At 44.4% G+C, this 24,383-nt stretch overlaps 1 protein-coding gene across 1 annotated transcript in view; it reads right to left on the reverse strand.

Annotated features, from left to right (window-relative positions):
• Window positions 1–21,998, reverse strand: part of STAR (steroidogenic acute regulatory protein) — a 33,330-nt gene extending 11,332 nt beyond the window's left edge. The window contains exons 1-4 of the mRNA XM_085634973.1: window positions 21,675–21,998; window positions 12,281–12,394; window positions 2,320–2,447; window positions 2,048–2,206 (exon numbers count right to left, since the gene is read on the reverse strand). Of these exons, the coding sequence (XP_085491099.1) occupies window positions 2,048–2,206; window positions 2,320–2,447; window positions 12,281–12,394; window positions 21,675–21,738 (465 nt within the window). The 5' untranslated portion in view covers window positions 21,739–21,998. The remainder of the gene's footprint in view (window positions 1–2,047; window positions 2,207–2,319; window positions 2,448–12,280; window positions 12,395–21,674) is intronic.
• Window positions 21,999–24,383: the final 2,385 nt, after the last annotated feature.

A 24,383-nucleotide genomic window follows, 5' to 3' on the forward strand; every position in this document is an offset into this window, starting at 1 on the left:
TATACTTTGGGAATTAGAGGGCATGCTAAATTGAATTGCCTCTCTCTCCCTCTTAAAGTAAATAGGCATTAAAGGAAGCCTGAAGAGTGAAAGAGGTTCCCTTGGAGGAGCTTTTTAAACCCAAAGCTAACATCCTGAGCCTGGTTACAATGCCATCCTATCAAAATTAAGAAAGAGGGCAGCGCTATGGACTCTATCTAAGGAATCTATCTGATTTATGGATTGGTTTTGGGGCTGTGCGAATGCTTTAAGATCAGCATACTATGCAGGTAGCATTAATGCCTGTGATCGGAGTGTGTTACCCTAGCACCATGACCTCACTGAACCTTCAGCATGAACGCCAAATGTAATTTTTGGGAGTAAAAAAAATAGAGATAGTGGAAGATTTGTAAATTCTGGACAAACAAACCTTTTTGTTGATGGAATTTGATTTCGTGGGTGGAAAATTGTGCAGTGCTTCATGTTGGCTCCAAATTGCCCCATATCAAGAACTATTATTTATTGCCAGTGGTAGTTTGTTAAATACATTTGTATGCATTAGTAAACTGCAAACCATGACTAAATGCAGAACGTAGTCAGGTCAACAAGCAGGATGTGCAAAGTTAAATAGAGCAGTACATTATAATCCTAATTTTCATTTGAGCAACAACAAATGTGCATTATACACATCTCAATACTAATTTAAAATATACACAAAGTTAAGAATACAAAAGGCAAACAGTAGGCAAAAAATAAACATTAAAAAACCCAAGTTTTTATAAGTTACCTAACAGAAAACTAAGAGGTTTACAATAATACAGTACCCCTGAAAGGCAGCTTTACATCACCAAACAATCTGCCCACTACGAATGTGCAGTTCAGTATAATGGAAGTTTAGAAATGTAGGTGGATGATGGCGTTTAACCATTAACTTACAGGGCAATTTCAAGTTAATATTTAAACATCAAAACACACTTTAAAAGTATGTATAACCAAAGTAGAAATTCCTTCAACACAGATTGCTGACGAGCAGCAACCCCAATGATACCATTAGGTTCAATCCACAGAAGCACTAACAAACATGGACTTAAAATAAGATGGCGGAAGCATGTTACATTATTCAGGAGTGCTGCTAAAACTGTCATTTCTGCATACAGTAAATGACACTGACCGTGTATAGGTTAGGTGATTCGTTCCCTCATCTTGTTTTAGATTTCAGTGTCAATGAAACAGTACAGAGTGACTGTCTCACAGCATGTTGAAGGCGCTCAACGAAAACTGTAGCATACATGCGAATCAACCTAAGTTGTGGGATACGGAAAAATGAGAACACCAAGCGTATTCAGTTGTCTTTCAGTTTAGCTTGTGAGGGTGACTTGCATTCTGGAATACCTCCAGACACCATAGATTATTGGAAAGATGATATCTCAAGGAATCAATTTCTAGAAGCGGATATTCCAGGGAATCTAAAGTGGAGTGACTAGCACTCCACAAAGTGGATTTCTCGTACTCATAATGCATAGAGAGCTGAAAACGTTTGCATCAAATCCACGCCTTCGCCATCGTTGCTTCATAAATCCTACTAAACCCTACTGAGACTTTGACGGAAGTAGCAAAAAGTGCCAATTGTGACAGTGGGTTTAGTGAACCAATGAAAACCAGAATGAGAGTTAGTAATCAACACCTGCCACTAACCAACTCACCACAAAGTGAATGGACTCTGCATCTTATTATCAATCTCAAAGCAATCTATTGTATCTATTTCATAAGGATTAAAGGTTAAGTCTCCCTTATCGAGATGCAAATTTGTGAACAATTTCCATTACAATCTTTCATTTTGCGGGCTCTTTGGACTGTGTGACCTACCAGCAAATTCCTTTCAAAATTTAGCTGGTCTATTTGGCTGTTGCCTATTGACCTAGTTTGAATTTCTACTGGCGATTACAGGAGAATTTTTGTTTACACCTGCCCCAATATGTGAATCCATCCACCCCTCATCTTGCTCCATAGTTGTGCCCTCCATCCTATATAGAAGATAGATTAAAATTGATCCCATGTTCTACTCCACCTTGACTTCTTTAACATTGGGGTTCCAGTCGCCCATCTGCTCCATTCTGTCCACAAGCTCTCCATACAAGCTGTTCAGCGGCTGGTCCACGACAACCTCCAATTTAAAGACTTTACCGATATCCGGCAGCACCTTGCTTAGCACCTTGTCACCATTTTGCTAATAGGAAAACAGAGAAAATCACTTATTGCCATCAAACCAAAATTTACCCTGGAAAAGGCTGAAAAATGGCAAGCATTTGATTTACACCAAATACATCAAACGCGTCTTACCGCCTCGATCTCTGTTTTCCAGCCATCCTGCTCTTCCAGAATCTTCAGCGACTTCTTCAGGGCTTCTTCCCCCTGTTTGACGTAGGTCATTTCAATCTCACTGAAGGGATTCTCCTCCAGCCGGGAGCCTGCAGGGGGCAGGAGAGAGTAAAGGGATGTTCAAGTCATCTGTCCTGAGGGATACTCCACAAACCTAGGTGGCGTGTATAGTAGGGAGCTCGGGATTCCTCTCTTCGGGCAGGGGGGCTGCAAAAGCATCTGCCATCTATCAGTAGCTTTCCCAGACAGAGCTTCTTAAAAGCCAGAAAAACTAATACAGAGTTACTCACTGATACTGTGAAATCATTCTTCCTTGTATGGGCTGGTCATCTTTAATTGTTTTGATTCTGCAGCTTCAGCTTTTACAGCTTAAATATGGATTTTCTGCAATTGCCACACAGTCAACCACCTACTGCATACCACTGAAAAATGTAACTAAAATATTGGACTAGATTTATTAAGGGCTTATGTTGCTCTTGCATCAAGCAAGGTGACGCAAGGCATCGCAAGCCCTTAAGTGAGATTTACTATGACATGCAGAGTCATGTTGCGTGGCTCTGCGTGGCCTAGTAGTCTGGAGTAATGCCACGTAGCGCAAGTTACTGCCTTGTTTACTCTGCCCTGAGAAGGCCATCCATGAGTGGAGGGTGGGTGTTCCCTGGGAAGGCATTCATTATAAGGAGAATTATATTTATTTCTCTTTATTTTTTCCTCTTTCTACATGCGCTGCATTCTGTAGCACACATAGTAAGAGGAAAATGCCTCCAAGGATTGTTTTTGTTCGGAAAGGTGTCCCTTTCTGCACAAAAACAATCCTGCCTGTAACACAAGTACGCTTGCACCATCGCACAGGGGTGCCCGCGTTGACACTTGCCGTTGACACTTGGCAGCCACAAGTGCATCAGCGCAGAGGGTGAGCACTAATGCATCAAAAGGTAGTAGATATGGCGCATTCCTGCCCTCTCCATTTGCCGCAGCGCAGAAAGTTGTCTTGCTGCATCGCGCCAAATGTTGGTAAATCTACACCACTATTTCTACCTCCGAGCAAAAGTTAGCAAATCTCCTGTACATCTGGCAAACAGCCATGCCAGATATTTCGCAACAAGTTTTTCCTTTATGCTGATGTTTGCTTTATTCAGGTAATTCATTTGGTTGCATTTTTTCTAAGATAATGTCAACATCCCAATTTTTGTGAAATGTTTCATACTGGTATGAGGTGCCCTTTCATGGTGGAAAAAGGACCTCCGAGAGACCAAAAACTGAGGGCGAGTTTCAAACCATATATGTAATTCACAGAATAAAAGAGGCCCATCTTTTATGGAAAGAGATGTGTGTGTGCGCTTGTGGCCATGTTTTCTGCTGATTGGAAGGAACATGTTTTACACACACTATTTTATTCTGGGAGGTGGAAAGGGTGATATTAAAATATGTGCAAATACTGGGAGATGCCCCCTAATTTTCTTGCCAGTGATGCTTAATTTAGTAACCCTGGTCCATAATTTCGTCCTGCATTGCCCGATAATACCTGCACCTTGCTGCAATGACAGTCTCATAATGTCCGATTGAGGCCGCCCTTACAATTAAGTGTATCTCATTACCCTTCTCGGAAGAGCACTCTGCTTCAGTGACACTTCTCCACAAATCGTCCCTGTAGGAGCGATGATTTTAGTTGCTAAGAAATGTAAGTCCAACCCAAAAGCATATGATTCTGTTTGTTAAAAGGATGTTGGACTTGGCGCAGGGGTTATCTTTGGCATGTAACTTCCTTGCCCTGACTAGAGTGGTGGTTTCTGCCTGGCTTTGGCACAAGCCTTAGCCAACCAGAAATCCCATTTCTAACAAAGGACCTAATAATCCTTCAGTATTCTCATCTGATTTGTTTGTGTGTGTATCGGTCCCGAAATGAAACCAATGTGTTAAATGAGAATAATCATGGGAAATGTGTTTGTATAGTTTATATTGGATCCAATTTAGTTCCAAAACAAATATATTTTAACACTCCAACAAACTAGTATTACTGACTTCATAGTGTGTGTATTGACGCTAATATTCCTTCCTCGCTTCCTGCTCTCTCACTGCATTGTGGGCCTTGTAGTTTATACAGTTTCCAGCTTCTCTGTGACATCGCAGTTGCATACAGTGCTTGGTTTTATGTTCCAAATTCTCAGGCCCCAATGCCATATTTCTTTTGCACTAAAATGGGTCCAAGATTGAATGACTCGGCCTCTCTTTTAAGGGAATATCTGTTTTGGGTCAATTTCCTATCCTGATAATTGTTGGTACCTCAGGAAAGAGGATCATGACGAGTTCCAGGCTCAAGGGATCTGGGGTTGGGTTTGGGACGAGGAGAGTAAGGTGTACGAAGTCTTGGGTGTGATGGATGGTAAACATGTATGGTGGCATGGGAGAAAGATCAGGTTATCTAGGGGTCGGTTGGATGGTCAGCGACTAAGCTGTAGGGAGAATCTCAGATGATCTGTATGGAGATTCGGACAATAGCTGCTCTTGACTTAAGGTAAATCTTGTGATCATAACGGATTGTTTTGAGGTGACAAGAAGTTGGGTTTGACATTTTTCATTACTTTATTCAACACAGAACACCTAATACCTTTCTCCACGGCAGTCTAAAAAAAAAAAAAACTAGCTCTAATTCCACTGTCTGACATGGATGATGCTGGTGGGGCAATAGAACTGGAGAAGAATGGGTAAGCAGTTGGTCCTACGCACATTCCTGTTGGCTAGTATAAACAGGTCATAATATAAGGGCATAATTCCTCGTAAAAGTACAGCATAGTGTCCTAAAATTGACTTGCGCTTTTCAACTTTTTAAATCATCCTTTAGGTGCCTTCTGATAATACCAACTATATGCATATTTTTGGTTTTATGAAGAGGTGACTTGTCACCTTGGTAGCACCTCAGGGCATCAGACTGCTAGGCGGGTGCTGAACAGGTGGAGCATTGGGTCACGTGGCTGCCGACATTAAACGTGAATCTGTATAGATATGCTTCGTTATTGATGTCAGTGACCCTCACAAGCAGAGTTAAACTCATAAGGACTGTATTAATTTGAAGTACAACAGCACTTGAAAGCCAGAGTTTATTTAATGCATCTTTAATCTACATATACTACCTTCCTTTATGCATCTATATACCATCTATGTACTTATGGATCTATATATTTATTATTTTTCTTTTAATTCAGCAAATCCAATGCACTACCTTATTTCTCACCCTATACCCCTCTTAATATATCCTCTACCTCAACTCCCTGGCTCATCTCAAACCTCTTTCTACTACTCTTTCCAATGCACTACCGCATTTCTCACCCTATACCTCTATAAATATATCCTCTACCTCCACTCTCATTCGTCCCACACTCCACACCACTACTATGATCCCCAAAATAACCCTTGCATCATCTCATATCTTTTACTATTCCGATCCCCAAAACAAGCCTTTGTAAACCCTTCCCTCTGACTCTTCCCCCTCGACCTCCCTTTTACTCATCCCAAGCCTCCTACTGCTATTTGCTCCAAAACATCCCTCCACTATTCTTTTCAATACTAATAACAGACTAACACATCCACCACTCAAATTAGTTTTATATTTCACTATACTAATTCAGCACTAATCCTTTATGGATTCCGGAGTAGTACGCTACTCGCCAAAAAAGCTCTTCAACACCTCATCAGGGGTCGCAAGCGCTATATAAATGCAAACCTTTTTCCCTCTTCTATCCCTCCACTATCCTTCTCAATCCAAATAACTGACTAACATAGCCACCACTCAAATTACTTTTGTTTTTCACTATACTAATTCACCCCTTATCCTTTACGGGTTCCGGTGTAGCGTGCTACTCACCAAAAAAGCGCTTTGATGCCTCGTCAGGGGTAGTAAGCGCTATATAAATGCAATTACAATACAATACCATTTAAAAATGGTAACCACGTCCATTAAGAGCACAGAGCGCAATTGGTAATACACCCATTATACCAGGCTGAGTGTGGATTAGTAAAATGGGGGGGTTAATCTCTGTATTCTTGCAGATTGGGGGCCAGACTATTGTTAGCAAAAATATTGTCTGACCGAAATACCATGTGCTAAAGATTGTTAACAAAAATATAGTCCCATTGGGTGTAAATTTTCTATTATAAGCTGCAACTGAACAAACTAATTGTAAATTATATTTAGGGCACAAGGTTTCTGTGGGGCGATAGTTTGGTTGTGACATACAGTTCTTGCAACACATGATCAATCTTTTGGTAGCTGGAAGCTCAGGCGTCCACAATTCACGCCGACCGTGACACTCTCAGTAGAAACAGGTTAAACCCTGAGCCATAAGGTAATCTAAAACCAAATGTATTAATGAACAAGAGAAAACATTGGGGATCTAACCAACACATCTGGGGTAAAAAATAAACAACTCTGACAATGAAATGACCTGTGAAAAGTGGCATTCAATCTGTACCTAACACAGTTATGGAATGCCTCCAGCCCAGACACAGTACTTATAAAGGCATACATAGCGAATAAACACCCACTGTTTGGACTGGCTTGGAGTTTAAAATGAGTGGACTAGCAGTATCTTTATTCCTTTGCTAAATTTTGATAGCAAATTAACAAAGTCACAATGCCTACCTTGACAAGGTTGGACCTGGTGGTTCTGATGACTAATGCATCCATTGGAAGGATTTATGTTTGACCTTATGTTCACAGGTTTTAATCCTGGTGAGCTCCCTAAGCCATTCAACCTTCTGAGCTTGATAAAATGAGTGCCATTGAGTTGGTAACAATAAACAAATATGTTATTTATCAATAGCACCAACAGACCTCCTTTTGGATGAATGTTGTGCGCTACAAATGTCTATTATTGTGATGCATAAATGAAGGTCCTACAGAGGTAGCCACAGGAGGTAGCTGCTGTTCCTAGCTACACATTTGGTACTCCTAGTACACCCTAGCCACTCCTTTTTCAGGGCTCAAGAAGGCAGCAGTCGGCACAGAAAGTACACAGGTTTGTTAGGTACATGTTTACTTTCTGTACACTCCACAAATTTCTCCTTTCCTTGCTCCTCGCAGGAGTTAGGGGGCTGTTGAGAAGATAGGAGTGGGATAAAGTGTCAAGCATTGTATGCCCTTGGGGGGGGGGGGGGGGGGGGGGGGTCAAGGGATGTGACGATGTCACTTCCGATACCACTGACATTGACTTCCATGAATATTAATATATACTGCAAATTCAGACTTGCAATGCTGCCTTTAGGTGAAAAAACAAAAGACCAGCCTGGTAAAGCATAAATAGTAAAATGTACTTATGCACTGAAGTGTATAAAGAATATTGTCTAATTGCCTGCTTCCGTCTTTTTAACATCACAAGAATTTGGGAGGCACACGGTTATTAAGAGCTACGCACTGCCCCACTGCAAAGTCCTATCTCTAAATTTAGTAAACAAAACTGAAGTATGGCTTGAGATATCAAATTGGGTAGTTAGAGACTGTGCACACACAGAAACTTGAGAAGATCTCACTAAACTGCTAACCAGATCGCTGTAGTTTAGAACTAGAAGATCTCACTAAACTGCTAACCAGACCGCTGTAGTTGAGAACTACAAGATCAAAGTAAACTGCTAACCAGACTGCTGTAGTTGAGAACTAAAAGATCTCACTAAACTGCTAACCAGACCGCTGTAGTTGAGAAATATAAGATCTCACTAAACTGCTAACCAGACTGCTGTAGTTGAAAACTGTAAGATCGAAGTAAACTGCTAACCAGACCGCTGTAGTTGAGAACTTTTGAGATCTCACTAAACTGCTAATCAGACCACTGTAGTTGAGAACTATAAGATCTCACTAAACTGCTAACCAGATCGCTGTAGTTGAGAAATATAAGATCTCACTAAACTGCTAACCAGACTGCTGTAGTTGAAAACTGTAAGATCGAAGTAAACTGCTAACCAGACCGCTGTAGTTGAGAACTTTTGAGATCTCACTAAACTGCTAATCAGACGCTGTAGTTGAGAACTATTAGATCTCACTAAACTGCTAACCTGTCAAGAATTCCTGTCATACGAGGGGAGGAAAACGGTAACCAGCGAAAACGGACTACATCTCCCAGGATGCTTAGCGGTTGAGAGGTTATGTAAACAGGAGAGCTGTTACATAACTCAAGGGAAACACGCCCTTATGTAAACAGGAGAGCTGTTACATAACTCAAGGGAAACACGCCCTTATGTAAACAGGAGAGCTGTTACATAACTCAAGGGAAACACGCCCTTATGTAAACAGGAGAGCTGTTACATAACTCAAGGGAAACACGCCCTTATGTAAACAGGAGAGCTGTTACATAACTCAAGGAAAACACGCCCTATAAAGGGAGGAACCGGGAGGTACAAGGCTGTCGGATATTGTGTTTACACCGACGTACCTGCTTCGTGAAGAGCAGTGTTCCGGAGTGGTGCTCCAGTAAGGCAAGAACGGAGGTAGGTCGAGTCGTTACTCCCTGGGCCGTGTCTTGCCCCATCGTCACCTGTGAAGGACCCGGAAGCTCTACCGGTCAACCATTGAGCTTCGCTTTTTGACTCGGCTGAGTCCAAGCGCAGTGGCGCTTTTGCTGGTTGGAGTCGTAACTCCCAGCCCGACCAGAGACACAGGGACTGCCAGCTGTAACGCACACCAGGAGGTGTTTGCCGCGTTACAGACTCGGAAGTCCACAGGATCGATCGAGCGGCTGCTCTCGGTTCAGTCTTCTTGCTTGTGATTGGGGTATCGGTGACGCATCACCAGAAGGTGACTCCGCGTCCCGGTGCAGTCTGAGGAAGAGGTTGAGCGGCTGCTCCCTTCAGGTAGAGACCCCGGCTGGGTGTTTCCCTGACTCCTCGATTCTCCCCAACACTCTTCGTGCCCCTCACAGCCTACCGATTGGCATTGTCGGCCATTTCATTTCTGCCCTCTGTTGGCATACGCCGGGATCGGCGTATATGCAGAGGACGGTTAGGACCATCCGTGCTGTGGGCTGGTAACGTACTTAGCCTGGAGGATTCCAGTGACTATAACTTTTGTTTGTTCTTTGTATTTTATTTGCCTTCATTAAAAGAACTAACCCTTCACAAGTGGTTGCGTCCTCATTGTCGTGTCTGTTAAACGATTCTGAGACGTTCAGGGCGTTACATAACCAGACTGCTGTAGTTGAGAACTATAGGATCTCACTAAACTGCTAAACAGACCGCTGTAGTTGAAAACTGTAAGATCGAAGTAAACTGCTAATGAGACCACTGTAGTTGAGAACTATAAGATCTCACTAAACTGCTAACCAGACCACTGTAGTTGAAAACTATTAGATCTCACTAAACTGCTAACCAGACCGCTGTAGTTGAGAACTAAAGGATCTCAATAAACTGCTAACCAGACTGCTGTAGTAGAGAACTATAAGATCTCACTAAACTGCTAATCAGACCGCTGTAGTTGAGAACTATTAGATCTCACTAAACTACTAACCAGACCGCTGTAGTTGAGAAATATAAGATCTCACTCAACTGCTAACCAGACTGCTGTAGTTGAAAACTGTAAGATCGAAGTAAACTGCTAACCAGACCGCTGTAGTTGAGAACTATGAGATCTCACTAAACTGCTAATCAGACGCTGTAGTTGAGAACTATTAGATCTCACTAAACTGCTAACCAGATCGCTGTAGTTTAGAACTAGAAGATCTCACTAAACTGCTAACCAGACCGCTGTAGTTGAGAACTATAAGATCAAAGTAAACTGCTAACCAGACTGCTGTAGTTGAGAACTAAAAGATCTCACTAAACTGCTAACCAGACCGCTGTAGTTGAGAAATATAAGATCTCACTAAACTGCTAACCAGACTGCTGTAGTTGAAAACTGTAAGATCGAAGTAAACTGCTAACCAGACCGCTGTAGTTGAGAACTTTTGAGATCTCACTAAACTGCTAATCAGACCACTGTAGTTGAGAACTATAAGATCTCACTAAACTGCTAACCAGATCGCTGTAGTTGAGAAATATAAGATCTCACTAAACTGCTAACCAGACTGCTGTAGTTGAAAACTGTAAGATCGAAGTAAACTGCTAACCAGACCGCTGTAGTTGAGAACTTTTGAGATCTCACTAAACTGCTAATCAGACGCTGTAGTTGAGAACTATTAGATCTCACTAAACTGCTAACCAGACCGCTGTAGTTGAGAACTATAGGATCTCACTAAACTGCTAAACAGACCGCTGTAGTTGAAAACTGTAAGATCGAAGTAAACTGCTAATGAGACCACTGTAGTTGAGAACTATAAGATCTCACTAAACTGCTAACCAGACCACTGTAGTTGAAAACTATTAGATCTCACTAAACTGCTAACCAGACCGCTGTAGTTGAGAACTAAAGGATCTCAATAAACTGCTAACCAGACTGCTGTAGTAGAGAACTATAAGATCTCACTAAACTGCTAACCAGACCGCTGTAGTTGGGTTATGTGACATTACAACGCATGCCATTACCCCGCATGCCATTGCAACGCCAAACTTTACCCCGACTTGCTGTTGGGAAAGCGCTGGAAGAGATTAATTTTCTATTCCAACTCCAGTGTGTGCAACAGTAGGGAAGGTGTTGGCATTAAATCCAACACCTTCTACCCACTGCTACACACCTTTTTCATTGCAACGGCATGCGGGTAAATGCATGGGTTGTAACGCGTGCAGTTTAGAGGCTGTTTCCCTAGCCTTGTAGGGCAGTAGTGCCTAGAATGTTGGGCGGTCAGATGCATGCCAGATATTCATTATATCAACATTAAATACATTTACATGCAACAACAAAAAAGACCATTATTTACATATCCAGTGGTTATCCTGAATAACTGGCCTGGATTTAGCATTACTGGACTTACGCTAAAATCATTGTTGTTCAGGGATAGTAGGGATTCGTTCAGTCTGGCTCTATGGCCACTCCCCTCCCCACCTCACCCAAGACTACCAGATTATCTGGCGTACATAATTTCACTGAAACTGGGGTGCATAAATCTTTTCTAAATTGCTCAAAAATTGATATTTTGGCGAACAGTTCAAGTTAAGGATACAAAAGAAAAGGATTATATGCAAAGAATGTGCAGATTGCATCACTATATTTGTCCACTTGATTGGGATTGGTGCTAAACCATCCCATTCTCATTTTTTGTCCATGTATTGACCCGGCAAAGTAGTTGCATTATATAGTGAAATCGTAATTAATCTCCCATAATTTATCTGGCTTTTGAAACATTGAGTTCCATTTTGTATTTTTATATTAGGTTCATTGTGTACTAATATGTACACTTTTTGTTCTTCTAAATCTATATCGAATAATGTTTGGATTATCTAATTTACAGTAATGTCTCCCTGCAGTTGCTTGTGTAAGGATTTTTTTTAATTGTGCATGCCTTTATGAATTTGCAACAAATTAATTTATAATAAACAACTAAAAATTCATGGGAATAGTAGGTGATCCAGTCCAGGATTTAAAGACAGGAGACAAGGGATTCTAGTGAATCTTACAGAATCAGGCCTGTGAGTTGGTTAGGTAACCAGGGTTTTGATGAATCTCAGCTGGCTGGCAGAAGGTGGCCAGGGCAGTAGAAAGAAATAATACTATTTTAAAAAGCGATGCATATTCTGTGAAATAATTTAGCTGAGCGTGTATTTGGGAACAGATGGACCCCAGCTGTACAGGTAGGTTACTGTGAAATGCTTAATAATGTCCTACAAAGAATTACTGGGGTCCTACGCATGTTCATCTAAGTCTGCGAGGATCCTTTAAGAAATCTCTTCAACAAATCATGTCCATAGCAGAGTGGACGCTTGCATACAATATCCTCTAAGATGGAGGATACTGAAAGCGGAATGTGGAAAGCATCCTCAGACTAGACAGGTATCTAGGACTTACTGAGCAGAGAGCTTCTTCGGCGCACATGGTTGACCCAGGTGCTGGGGCCTGGTCCCGCAAAGGCCAGTCTGTCCAACTGCTGCCCAATGGCCATGGCGGCTGTTCGTCTTAGTCCTGTGGAAAAAAGGCAAAGGTTTGACAAAGTTATATTTGGAAGCAGAATCAGTTGCAAGTTCAAGGCGGCGACAAGCATGCAGCCACCTAAATCCATCCTAATCTGTTCAGAGAAGGTTTGAGATGTTTTGAAACCAATGGTATGTAAACCATGAGAGTGACATCCTATAAGGCCCATTTACAGACTTCCTATTGGCTGGTGAGTCACAAAAGTCACTCTAGCCGGGGAGGTGACAGTGGCACATAGTGCCTTATTCAGGCACTGGCCTGGTAAGAAGTCAAGGCCAGTCTGTGTCAGGGGTACAGTTCCCATTGACTTTACAAACCTCAACCTAGTTGCTCGCTCTATTAATATATCCTCTGACATCATGGTCACGGGTTCCCCCGAATGCCGGATGGGAAGTGGGGGCATCCTGGAGATGGCAGATCCACTCTAATCCTTCTGAGGTCAATAAAATGAGTACCAACGATTTGGATAAGAATAAATCACTTATTTGTCAATATCACCAGCAGACTCCTTGAAGTGAACATGTGGTACACGGATATGCCGTTATGCTCATATTTTTTAATGCATTTGTATAAAGAGCCCAATAAATAACATTATCAGGAGCTGCTTTAATATTGGGCCTTGTTATTACCAAAATAATTGGTTCTCATTCAGAGATTATGTAACTAAAATCATGCATTATATTAGCAAAGCCAATAGGCATGGCTTGCATTTTGTGTCCTGGCCAAAACAACGAAAAAACGCAGCTGAAATGAAAAAACAAAGACTTTTGAGTCATGGCTAAAACATTAGCAAAAAACACCCAACTGAAATGTAAAGCAAAACTAAGATGTGATGGTTTTCAGTAGACAATGCACATATGAGAGGAACAATTAAATATGGAATAATTCAGAGCACTAATGGGAATATTAAAATAGTCCTGCATACCTTGCAATATAATCACTCAATAGGGAGCTGAATGATACCCCAAGCAACCAATAGCATCGAGTGAGAGAAAAATGTTCCTCTGAGAGGAGCCCAAGCCCAATCTATGTATATTTTAAAGAATTTGTACCAATATGTCATGCAGAGATCTTAGCTGTCAAGCGATTGGAGTTCTACTACTGAATGTCAATCAATAATATTGCGGTATAAGAATATCGAGGACAGAATGTCGAAAGGTAAGCGCATGGAGTGATGTATAGATTTACTATTTTTAACTTCACATCTACGTACCTTCAGTATATATGTACTGCGCAGGTATATATGTGGAGTTAGGTATAAAAAATCTAGACTTACCTGTAAATATGTATATATTATTTTTTTTATTGTGCCATCAATATTCTGTCCCACCGATACAGTGGGTTCAAAATACATGGGCAGACCCTGTCAAGCCAGGACTAGTAACTGACTAAAGAAAATCCCAGTAATATTGTTACTATGATTATTAAGATTTTGGTTGCAATAATTAAAAAATGGCAAATCCAATGCGCCCAGCATGCACTAGGCAGGAAGCTCTGCCCAGAGTCACTTTGGGGCAGCCACTTTCACAGGGTGGGGCTGGGTGGGTGGAGCTAGTTAGGTGGGCGGGTCTCCTGTGAAGCCCCCGCTAGGATTGGTAAAGATGCATGTGTTTCCGACGGATTCCCGCTGGTGGGTGTGTGATATGGAACTACTTTTACAGATCATCACAGCCATAATGGAAATTCAGTGGTACAGTGTAAACATCCCTGTCCCTCTACTGATCACATGAGATCCTGCAGGTACTAAAAAACACACGAAATACGTAAATGTATCCAATTCAATTCAATGTATTGTTATAAGTTAATAAAAACCGTCACAATATTTCCAATACGTAAGTTATTCATTTTGGATCAAAAAGAAATGTGACCTGTAGAAAAAGAATTAGAGTTTAAAACAGGTTCGGGCAAGGGCCAATACCTGGGGTATTCCATTATTATTGGAGTTATGGTTAGGATTAAAGCTTAAGTAATGGGTTACGTTAGTTTAGGTGAGGGGAAGGATGATGGACATTTCCATATACCCACCAAGTTTTATTTCTAAGGTTTTTTTATGACGTCCTTTAGTGCTCTTCATTGGAGCATAGATCCATTCTTTTCACCTAAATTCAGTAGAGTGAAAGGCTGAGGCAGATCTGCTGGAATTCCAATCTATGACTCATACATTGCACATAGATCTCTGCAGCAGGCTCTAAACCCAATAAACTTGCTCCGCAAGAATCTTTCAGTTGATCTGGTTGGATGCAACCACTAAATGTGTTTGTTTGCAGCAAAGCTCTAGAAGATATAATAAAAAACCTGCTTGGCAGGGAAAACCACACATCACTCAGAGGAGACAAACACTGTATTCCTTGCTTAGAAGGGGGACGCACAACACTCAGAGGAGGCAAGCACTGAACTTCCTGCTTAGAAGGGGGACGCACAACACTCAGAGGAGGCAAGCACTGAACTCCCTGCTTAGAAGGGGGACGCACATCACTCAGAGGAGGCAAGCACTGAACTCCCTGCTTAGAAGGGGGACGCACATCACTCAGAGGAGACAAGCACTGAACTCCCTGCTTAGAAGGAGGACGCACATCACTCAGAGGAGACAAACACTGTATTCCTTGCTTAGAAGGGGGACGCACATCACTCAGAGGAGACAAGCACTGAACTCCCTGCTTAGAAGGGGGACGCACAACACTCAGAGGAGGCATGCACTGAAATCCCTGCTTAGAAGGGGGACGCACATCACTCAGAGGAGACAAGCACTGAACTCCCTGCTTAGAAGAGGGACGCACATCACTCAGTGGAGACAAGCACTGAACTCCCTGCTTAGAAGGAGGACGCACATCACTCAGAGGAGACAAACACTGAACTCCCTGCTTAGAAGGGGGACGCACATCACTCAGAGGAGACAAGCACTGAACTCCCTGCTTAGAAGGGGGACGCACATCACTCAGAGGAGACAAGCACTGAACTCCCTGCTTAGAAGAGGGACGCACATCACTCAGTGGAGACAAGCACTGAACTCCCTGCCTAGAAGGGGGACGCACATCACTCAGAGGAGACAAGCACTGAACTCCCTGCTTAGAAGAGGGACGCACATCACTCAGTGGAGACAAGCACTGAACTCCCTGCTTAGAAGGAGGACGCACATCACTCAGAGGAGACAAACACTGTATTCCTTGCTTAGAAGGGGGACGCACATCACTCAGAGGAGACAAGCACTGAACTCCCTGCTTAGAAGGGGGACGCACATCACTCAGAGGAGACAAGCACTGAACTCCCTGCTTAGAAGGGGGACGCACATCACTCAGAGGAGACAAGCACTGAACTCCCTGCTTGGCAGGGGGACGCACATCACTCAGAGGAGACAAGCACTGAACTCCCTGCTTAGAAGGAGGACGCACATCACTCAGAGGAGACAAGCACTGAACTCCCTGCTTAGAAGGGGGACGCACATCACTCAGAGGAGACAAGCACTGAACTCCCTGCTTAGAAGGGGGACGCACATCACTCAGAGGAGACAAACACTGAACTCCCTGCTTAGAAGGGGGACGCACATCACTCAGAGGAGACAAGCACTGAACTCCCTGCTTAGAAGGGGGACGCACATCACTCAGAGGAGACAAGCACTGAACTCCCTGCTTAGAAGAGGGACGCACATCACTCAGTGGAGACAAGCACTGAACTCCCTGCTTAGAAGGAGGACGCACATCACTCAGAGGAGACAAACACTGTATTCCTTGCTTAGAAGGGGGACGCACATCACTCAGAGGAGACAAGCACTGAACTCCCTGCTTAGAAGGGGGACGCACATCACTCAGAGGAGACAAGCACTGAACTCCCTGCTTAGAAGGGGGACGCACATCACTCAGAGGAGACCAGCACTGAACTCCCTGCTTGGCAGGGGGACGCACATCACTCAGAGGAGACAAGCACTGAAGTCCCTGCTTAGAACGGGGACGCACATCACTCAGAGGAGACGAGCACTGAACTCCCTGCTTAGAAGGGGGACGCACAACACTCAGAGGAGGCAAGCACTGAACTCCCTGCTTAGAAGGGGACGCACATCACTCAGAGGAGACAGGCACTGTACTCTGCTTGGCAGAGGAAAGGACAACACTCAGAGGAGGCAAGCACTGAACTCCCTGCTTAGAAGGGGACGCACAACACTCAGAGGAGACAAGCACTGAACTCCCTGCTTAGAAGGGGACGCACATCACTCAGAGGAGGCAAGCACTGAACTCCCTGCTTAGAAGGGGACGCACATCACTCAGAGGAGGCAAGCACTGAACTCCCTGCTTAGAAGGGGGACGCACATCACTCAGATGAGGCAAGCACTGAACTCCCTGCTTAGAAGGGGGACACACAACACTCAGAGGAGACAAGCACTGTACTCTGCTTGGCAGAGGAAAGGACAACACTCAGAGGAGACAAGCACTGAACTCCCTGCCTAGAAGAGGGACGCACATCACTCAGAGGAGACAAGCACTGAACTCCCTGCTTAGAAGGGGGACGCACATCACTCAGAGGAGACAAGCATTGAACTCCCTGCTTAGAAGAGGGACGCACAACACTCAGAGGAGGCAAGCACTGAACTCCCTGCTTAGAAGGGGGACGCACATCACTCAGAGGAGACAAGCACTGTACTCTCTGCTTAGAAGGGAGACGCACATCACTCAGAGGAGACCAGCACTGAACTCTCTGCTTAGAAGGGAGACGCACATCACTCAGAGGAGACAAGCACTGAACTCCCTGCTTGGCAGAGGAAATAACAATACTCAGAGGAGACAAGCACGGTACTCCCTGCTTAGAAGGGGACGCACATCACTCAGAGGAGACAAGCACTGTACTCTCTGCTTGGCAGAGGAGAGACCATGTCACTCACAGAAGACAGCCTGTGAATCCCATGGCTGTCAGACGGAACCATATCGCTCAGATGAGACAACAACTGCAGCCAGTGACTCTCAGAGAAAACTACTGCTTTCAGAGAGGACCACATCCCTGAGAGACGCCCTCTGAGGTGTCCCGACTGTCAGAGGAAAGCACAACCCAGAGGAGACAACCGCTGCAGTCCATGACCGGCACACGGAAGAACACATCCATGGTTGGCCCATCGCAGTAACTCCCCACTGTCAGATGAAGGAACTTCACTGAGTACAGAAATACCGATAGCCATAACTGACACCCCCACTGCCCCAACTGGGTCTGGTGTCCGATACAAAGCACACACTAGGCTCATTCACCCAGGCTGAGAGCGGGACCATATCTCCCGCGGTAGATAGACAACTGCTACAGGGCCTTCAATGGGCGGCACCACGTCACTCGGATGAAACAACTACTGGAGCCTTCGCAGCGTCACCGAGAGCTAACAACCACTGAACTTCTTGACTGCCTGAGGGAAGCCGTCACTTCACCTGCAGCCCCGCCTGTCAACAAGTCACCCAGAGGAGGCAACCACTGCAGTCATAGTCTGCCACAGGAAGCAAAACCACTTACACAGGGCTTTAAGTGGGGGAAAAAAACTGGGAGTGCTCTAAAAGGGGCGGGGCAAACCTCTTAAAGAGGTGTGGCCTGTCCAAGTAGGGGGGTGGTCTAAATCACAATAACTAGCATTGAAAATCCCCTCCAATTATCCTACCTTAGGAAAACACTCTCTTTGAAGGATTTCCCCTCCTCCTACAACGCGGCTCACCTAGCATGACGTCTCCACTTCTCAGTAGTGAGCAAAATGAGCATGTGCACATCGATGTGCATGCTCTCACTGCAGTCCAATAAAAAAAAAAAGAAAACTGACTACCTTTGCGAGGCCCGAAAATAGAGCCCGATAGAGATCCGTTTCGAGGCCCCCTGAAAATAACTGCCGGTGCTCAGACCCGGCCCACTTAAAGCCCTGCATCCATCCATCCTAAGCACTGCGCCATCCAACCATCTTTCAATCCATCCATACATTCCTACCTACATATATACATAAATCAGTTCCTGCACCTATCCTAAGCATCTATCAGCCCACCCGCCAATCCTAAGTACTGGTCCATTCATCCTTCCTTCCATCCATCCATTCATCCACCCATCCATTCATCCAGCCAGCAATCCATTCATTCATTCATCCATCCATCCATACATACATGTGTCCCTGGACCTATCCTAAGCACCTATCAGCCCACCCGCCTGTCCTAAGTACTGTGCCAGCCAGCCATCCATCCATACACCCATACATACATCTGTCCCAGAACCTATCCTAAGCATCTATCAGCCCACCCGCCTATCCTAAGTACTGGTCCATGCAGTTATTCATCCTTCCATCCATCCATACATCCACTCCATCTAGCTATCCATTCATCCATCTGGCCATCCATCCACTCGCCCTTTATTCACCTATCCGTCCGTCCTTTCCGTGCACCCTCCACCCCCAATCCTAAACACCCCGTATTATACTCATCCACCCAGCCTCTTAATGGGCCGAAAAGGCTGGTGATAACCATTGACAGGCAGATGTTTCTGATAAAGAACAAGAAAGCTTTGAGTTGCTCTTTGTGGACCATAGTTCACCACCCTTCTCTGGTAGTTTTTTCAAACAAAGGTTTATCCAGTGAAAGAAACGTAAACCAGCTTTTCAGTGTAAGACGCTAATTCAGAAATATAACCTTTTGTCCATTTCTATATAGGAACACTGCTTTAAATTGGCCGTGACTGACAGATACTGAATACCTGTAGTTCTTACATTTGAGAGAGTATACCAGACAGCTAATTTGGGGTGGTAAGAACCTGCCCTTCTATATTTCCATGTGAAGCACAGTATAGGAATATAAATGTAATTCCAACGCTACTATCTTCATATTAAAGAGGGGGTGTGAGAACTAAGTGAGCCAGGCAAAGCGTGTGTTTTTGTAGCACTAAGACAAGCCACTGTGAAAGGTCAGAGCAGGGTCGTGCTGGAGTTGGCTGCCTGTGGTCTTCTCCAGATGCGCAACTAGAGCCAAATTTCGGGGGAGGCTAATTCTTCCAGCAATAGGCAGAGTGGGGATGCAGGGGCTCTAAAAAGGGGCAAAAAACAGAGCCCCATTTACAAGCAAATGGTCTTTTAAAGACCTGTAAAGTACTCGGGTGTGGCTGTGTGTGTGCGCCCGGGAAGCTGTCTCAGCCCGGGGCAATGGGCTTTGCGCGTCTGGTCGTCTCTCTCCTAATCATCCCACGATGATGTTGCTCCTGGGCTGCAAAAAGAGAAGGGAAATCCTGAGAGAAAATGGCTCTCTTTAAGTGATTTCCCTTCCCCTACAACGCGGCTCACCTGGCATGACGTCTCTACTTCTCAGTAGTGAGCGATGTGCATGCTCTCACAGCAGTCCAATAAAAAAAAAAAACGGACTACCTTTGTGAGGCCCGAAAATAGACCCCGATAGAGACCCGTTTCGAGGCCCCCTGAAAATAACTGCCGGTGCTCAGACCCGGACAGACCCGGCCCACTTAAAGCCCTGCACATACATGAAACACTTTACGGACGCCTTGAGGTGCACTCAATCTGCTGCCTTTACTGTCAAAGACCCCAAGCCACCAAGAGAAGACCACCAATTTACTCTTTGACTGTCAGTGGGAAGTCCGTCACTTAATGTGCAGCCCCTCCAGTCATAGGAAGGTAAATCACCGAGAGGAGACAACCACTGTAATCAGGCGTTGGCACAGGGCCACTTAGACTAGATTCTTTGCTAAAGTCTTGGGGTGCACTCATTCTACAGCCCCTTCTGTCAAACCGAGCTGCCAGGAGAAGACATCCATTACAATCCTGGTGTATCACTGCAAGATATGTAGCTCAGTCTGGGTGATAACTGAAGCCTTCAGGTGTGTCAGTCAGAAACGTGTTGCAGGGCTTTGGACAGGGGTAGATCACACATGCCTAAGTCATGTGGGTCTATTTCCTTCTCCCACTTATGAGTGGGGCGCTGGGGGGGACAGTGTGTGCTGACTAGTCAGATCTTTGTGCAGACGTTAAGTCATTAGTCGAAATCCCAGCAGGGCTGGTGGTCGGTCTATCCATCCATCAATCTCTTCATCCATCCACCTATCCATCCATCTCTCCATCCATCCATCCACCCATAAATCAATCGCTCCATCCATCCATCATCCATTTCTCCATCCATCAGTCTCTCCGTCTATCCATCCATCAGTCTCTCTATCTCTCCATCCATCTATACACCAATCCCTCCATCAATCCATCCATACACCCATCCATCCATCCACCTCTCCATCCATCCACCCATACATCAATCGCTCCATCCATCTATCCATCCATCATCCATCTCTCCAAATGTCAGTCTCTCCATCTACCCATCCATCAGTCTCTCCATCTATCCACCAATGTATCCATCTATCTCTCCATCCATACATCAATCTCTCTATTCAGCTCTCCATCCATCCATATCTCCATCCATCCACCAATCCATCCATTCATCCATCCACCCATCCATCTCTCCACCCATCCATCCAAACATCCATCCACCCAACCATCCATCTCTCCATCCATAAATCCATCCACCCACCCACCCATACAGTAATCGCTCCATTCATCAGTCTCTCCAACTATCCATCCATCCATCCACCCACCAATCTATCCATCTCTCCATCATCCATCCAGCCAACCATCCATACATCAATCGGCCCATCCATCCACCAATCCATCCACCCACCCATCTATCCACCGAACATATGTGAAGGGGCCCTTAGCGACATATAGGAATACACTGCACACTGCATCGATGTTTATTTATGTATTAATTTAGTGATTGCTTGCGTAGCGGACAAAGTGGCGGCGACGAGGAATATTTGTATAAAACTAATGTTTGTTAAATGCACCTGTTATAACGAATGAATACATACGGTAATTGCGAATATTATAGCGAGGTGTTTGTATAGCGCCCAGTTCTAAAACAAACGCCTCTTAACGCTTTTTCCAAGCAGTAACGGAAAGAAAGACGCATCGGAATATTAGGAATAAAGAGTTTGTGATTGAGAATGCTTCTAACGATAGGAGAACTTGGCAAGAAAGTATTTTGGAAGGAAAGACCCAGAATGAAAGTGGTCTATTTAGTAAAGGGTGGACTATGGAAACAGAGATAATCCCAGCTTCCTACCATCGTCAAAAGCCGTGACCCTGGACGAGCTGCGTTCCATCGCTGCTTAGGGTGCCTTCCCTGCGTCCGCATTACGCACACTCCTAAACACTGCACAGGCGCTCACACAAGAGATGAAAACCATTTCATAATTAACGCTCCTCGTAAGTCTCTTTTCTTACCCGTCATGCTGCGCAGGTGCCGGTAGGAGATCCCTGCGCACAGCTTGATGGTGGCAGGTAACATTCCGCAGCTGGCCGAGAGTTCCGGGGATGTCCTATGTAGCTAGGAAGGGGGGGGGGGGGGTCCAAACGCTGGTGCTCTCCGGGTAACGAGGAGTGGAGACGCCTCAGTCGTGCTAGTCCTGTAGTCTCTTCTCTGTCAAGGGAAGCGGGTGGCGCAGGCCTTTCTGAGTGCCTGTGAGTGGTTCAGTCTCTTCTCCTCTCAGACTGACAGGTACCTCTGGTTACAGGATACTTAGCACTTTAGGGTTCAGGGGAGCTGCGAATTGCTGCGTGTGTTGCTATCCCCGCGGCTCTGCCTCCTTATAAACACGTCCAAGGATGTTTTGCGGTAAGAGCCCTGATAAGGCGCGACATCATTTATGGGGTGAGTCAAGGGAGCAAGGCCGCGAGCCATCCATCATGCTCCGTCTCCAAGGGCTGGAAGAGGCCCTCATGGGGGCAAGGACGTCATCAATCCTGTCCGACCCGGGCCCTCGGCCAGGCACTCGCGTTACTGGCCTCGTGCTGGGCCAGCCATTGCCAGATGCGCGTACTTTGGCCAATATTTCCTGCTGCCCCCCAAAGTCAGTGCTCTGACTACAAATTCATAGGCAACCTTCGTCACAGCACGCGTAGACAGCTCTGAACCGCTTCCTGATAAGAGTTCAGTGCTTTAGTTTAGACACGGAGAGAGCGTTAGTTGCGTAAAGTGATTGTGTTGTGTGGCTGAATCGGGGGGTTTTGACACCAAGGGATATATTAATCAAGCCCTTGCATTGCCATACTGCCCCACCTTGTATGGCTTTGTAAAGCCAAAGTCATGCACGGCAGTCCAAATCACTGCCTTGCGTCATTCTGCATTGGGAAGGTGTCCCATGGGTGTAGTTTTTTTTCTTTATATCAAACATTCATACCGCACGCAATAGATCATTTCTTGAATTTAGATTTTTCATGAATGTTTCTTTTGTAGTTCAGTTTTTCCCGAGACCAGAACTATCTCTGCCCCTGGAATTTTGTTAAGCCCAGACTTTGTTTCGTCAATATTCCAAATAGGTGAGTTTTTACCTATTTCAGTAAGTGTAGATTGTCCTTTAATACATGGCACTTTTGTTTCTATCGTGAATGTGTTAAACAGCAGGGAGTCTTTCTTCTAATTACATAATTTTGTTAACCATAGTGAACACTGCATTCAATCTGGATCGACGAAAGCGAAGCTTATCTCTGTTTTTCTGTGCTTGCATTTTCCTTTTGTATATACAAACATTGTAGTTTGAGCTTTTGCCTTCGGTCTCGGCAAGAAATTGCTCTAATATAATACTTTTATCATTTGTTTATTTAGCGGATTCAACTTATTTAGAGCGCCGGCCGCAGGGGCGTAACGATAATTGAGAGGGCCCCCTGCAAGGTACGTGGAGGGGCCCCCTCTGGACTCTATCAGGAGCCCCCTGGCCGAAGTGCAGTGCTGAGGGGGCCCCCTGGAGCTTGGGCCCCCCGCACTGCGGGGGATGCGGGGGCCTGTGTTACGCCCCTGGCCGGCCGTCCGTCTGAGGCCAGGACTTTTCCTGTGTTCCCAAACTACTGAATTTACCCAGCCTGATTAGCACGCTACATACTGTTTATACAGGTGAGCGCGGTACCCAGTCTCGTGATTAACTCTTCTGCTATAATGTCGCCCATTTTGGTCACAGACTATACATGAGCCCCTTTTTCCGCTTCATTGATCTATTCAATAAATCTTTCTTTTTATTATTATTTTTTTATTTTTTTTATCATCTGTCTATCCAGCGGATTGGACTCATTTAGAGCGCTGGCGATTTGCCTGAGGTCAGGACTTTTTTCTCTTGCACTTTCTTACTACAGAATTTAGCAAGTCACAGCCTGATCAGCACGCTATATTCTTCATACAGGTGGGCATGATACATAGCTCCGTATGTAATTCTACTGTCGCAATGCCGCCTATTTTGGCAACAAACTATACATGACTCCTTTTCTCCTCTCTCTTCCTTTTTCTTCTCTTCTCTTTTTTCTTTTTTTCTTTCCTTCCCTTTCTCCTTCTTCTTTTTCTTTTCTCTTTTTTCTTACCCTATATGTAATGTATTTTTATCATTCCTTGCTGTCTTATATCTATTGGCATCAATCAGTATCGATTTATCTTTTGATTCTTCTCCCTGAAGTCTTCTTTTCTTTCCTATCCTTGCTAACTTCTTCTATATAAACTACTAAATTGTATCTAGCCTTTCCCTTCATTAATTATGCCTTTGAATTGGTGTGGATTTCGTTATGGGTTCTAGTTTTTAGCATTGTTCCAACCTTGATAAAACGTGTTGTTTCTCTGACACCTGTGACTGATGACCACTGTATGATATGCACCAACCAAGATAAATGATATAATTGAGTTATTCTTATTCTATTTTACTTTATTTTGTTAGGTCCCAGTACATCGCTAAACCCATTTTTGGTTTTTGTTCGCCCTGAAGAAGGTGGTACTCACATTAGGGTGCGATCACCGAAACGTGCGTCGGCGCATTCTATGAGGCCCTCCTAACTTCTAATTCTTCGAATTTTGTAACCTAATCTGAAATAATAATTTGAATATGTACATATATAAAATTCAGTAATGAATATTTTCTGCTCTATGAGTTTAATGTTCTGTTTGTCAGTCAAGTT

This window comes from Triturus cristatus, chromosome 11, assembly GCF_964204655.1.
Source record: "Triturus cristatus chromosome 11, aTriCri1.1, whole genome shotgun sequence".
Classification (NCBI taxonomy): domain Eukaryota; kingdom Metazoa; phylum Chordata; class Amphibia; order Caudata; family Salamandridae; genus Triturus; species Triturus cristatus.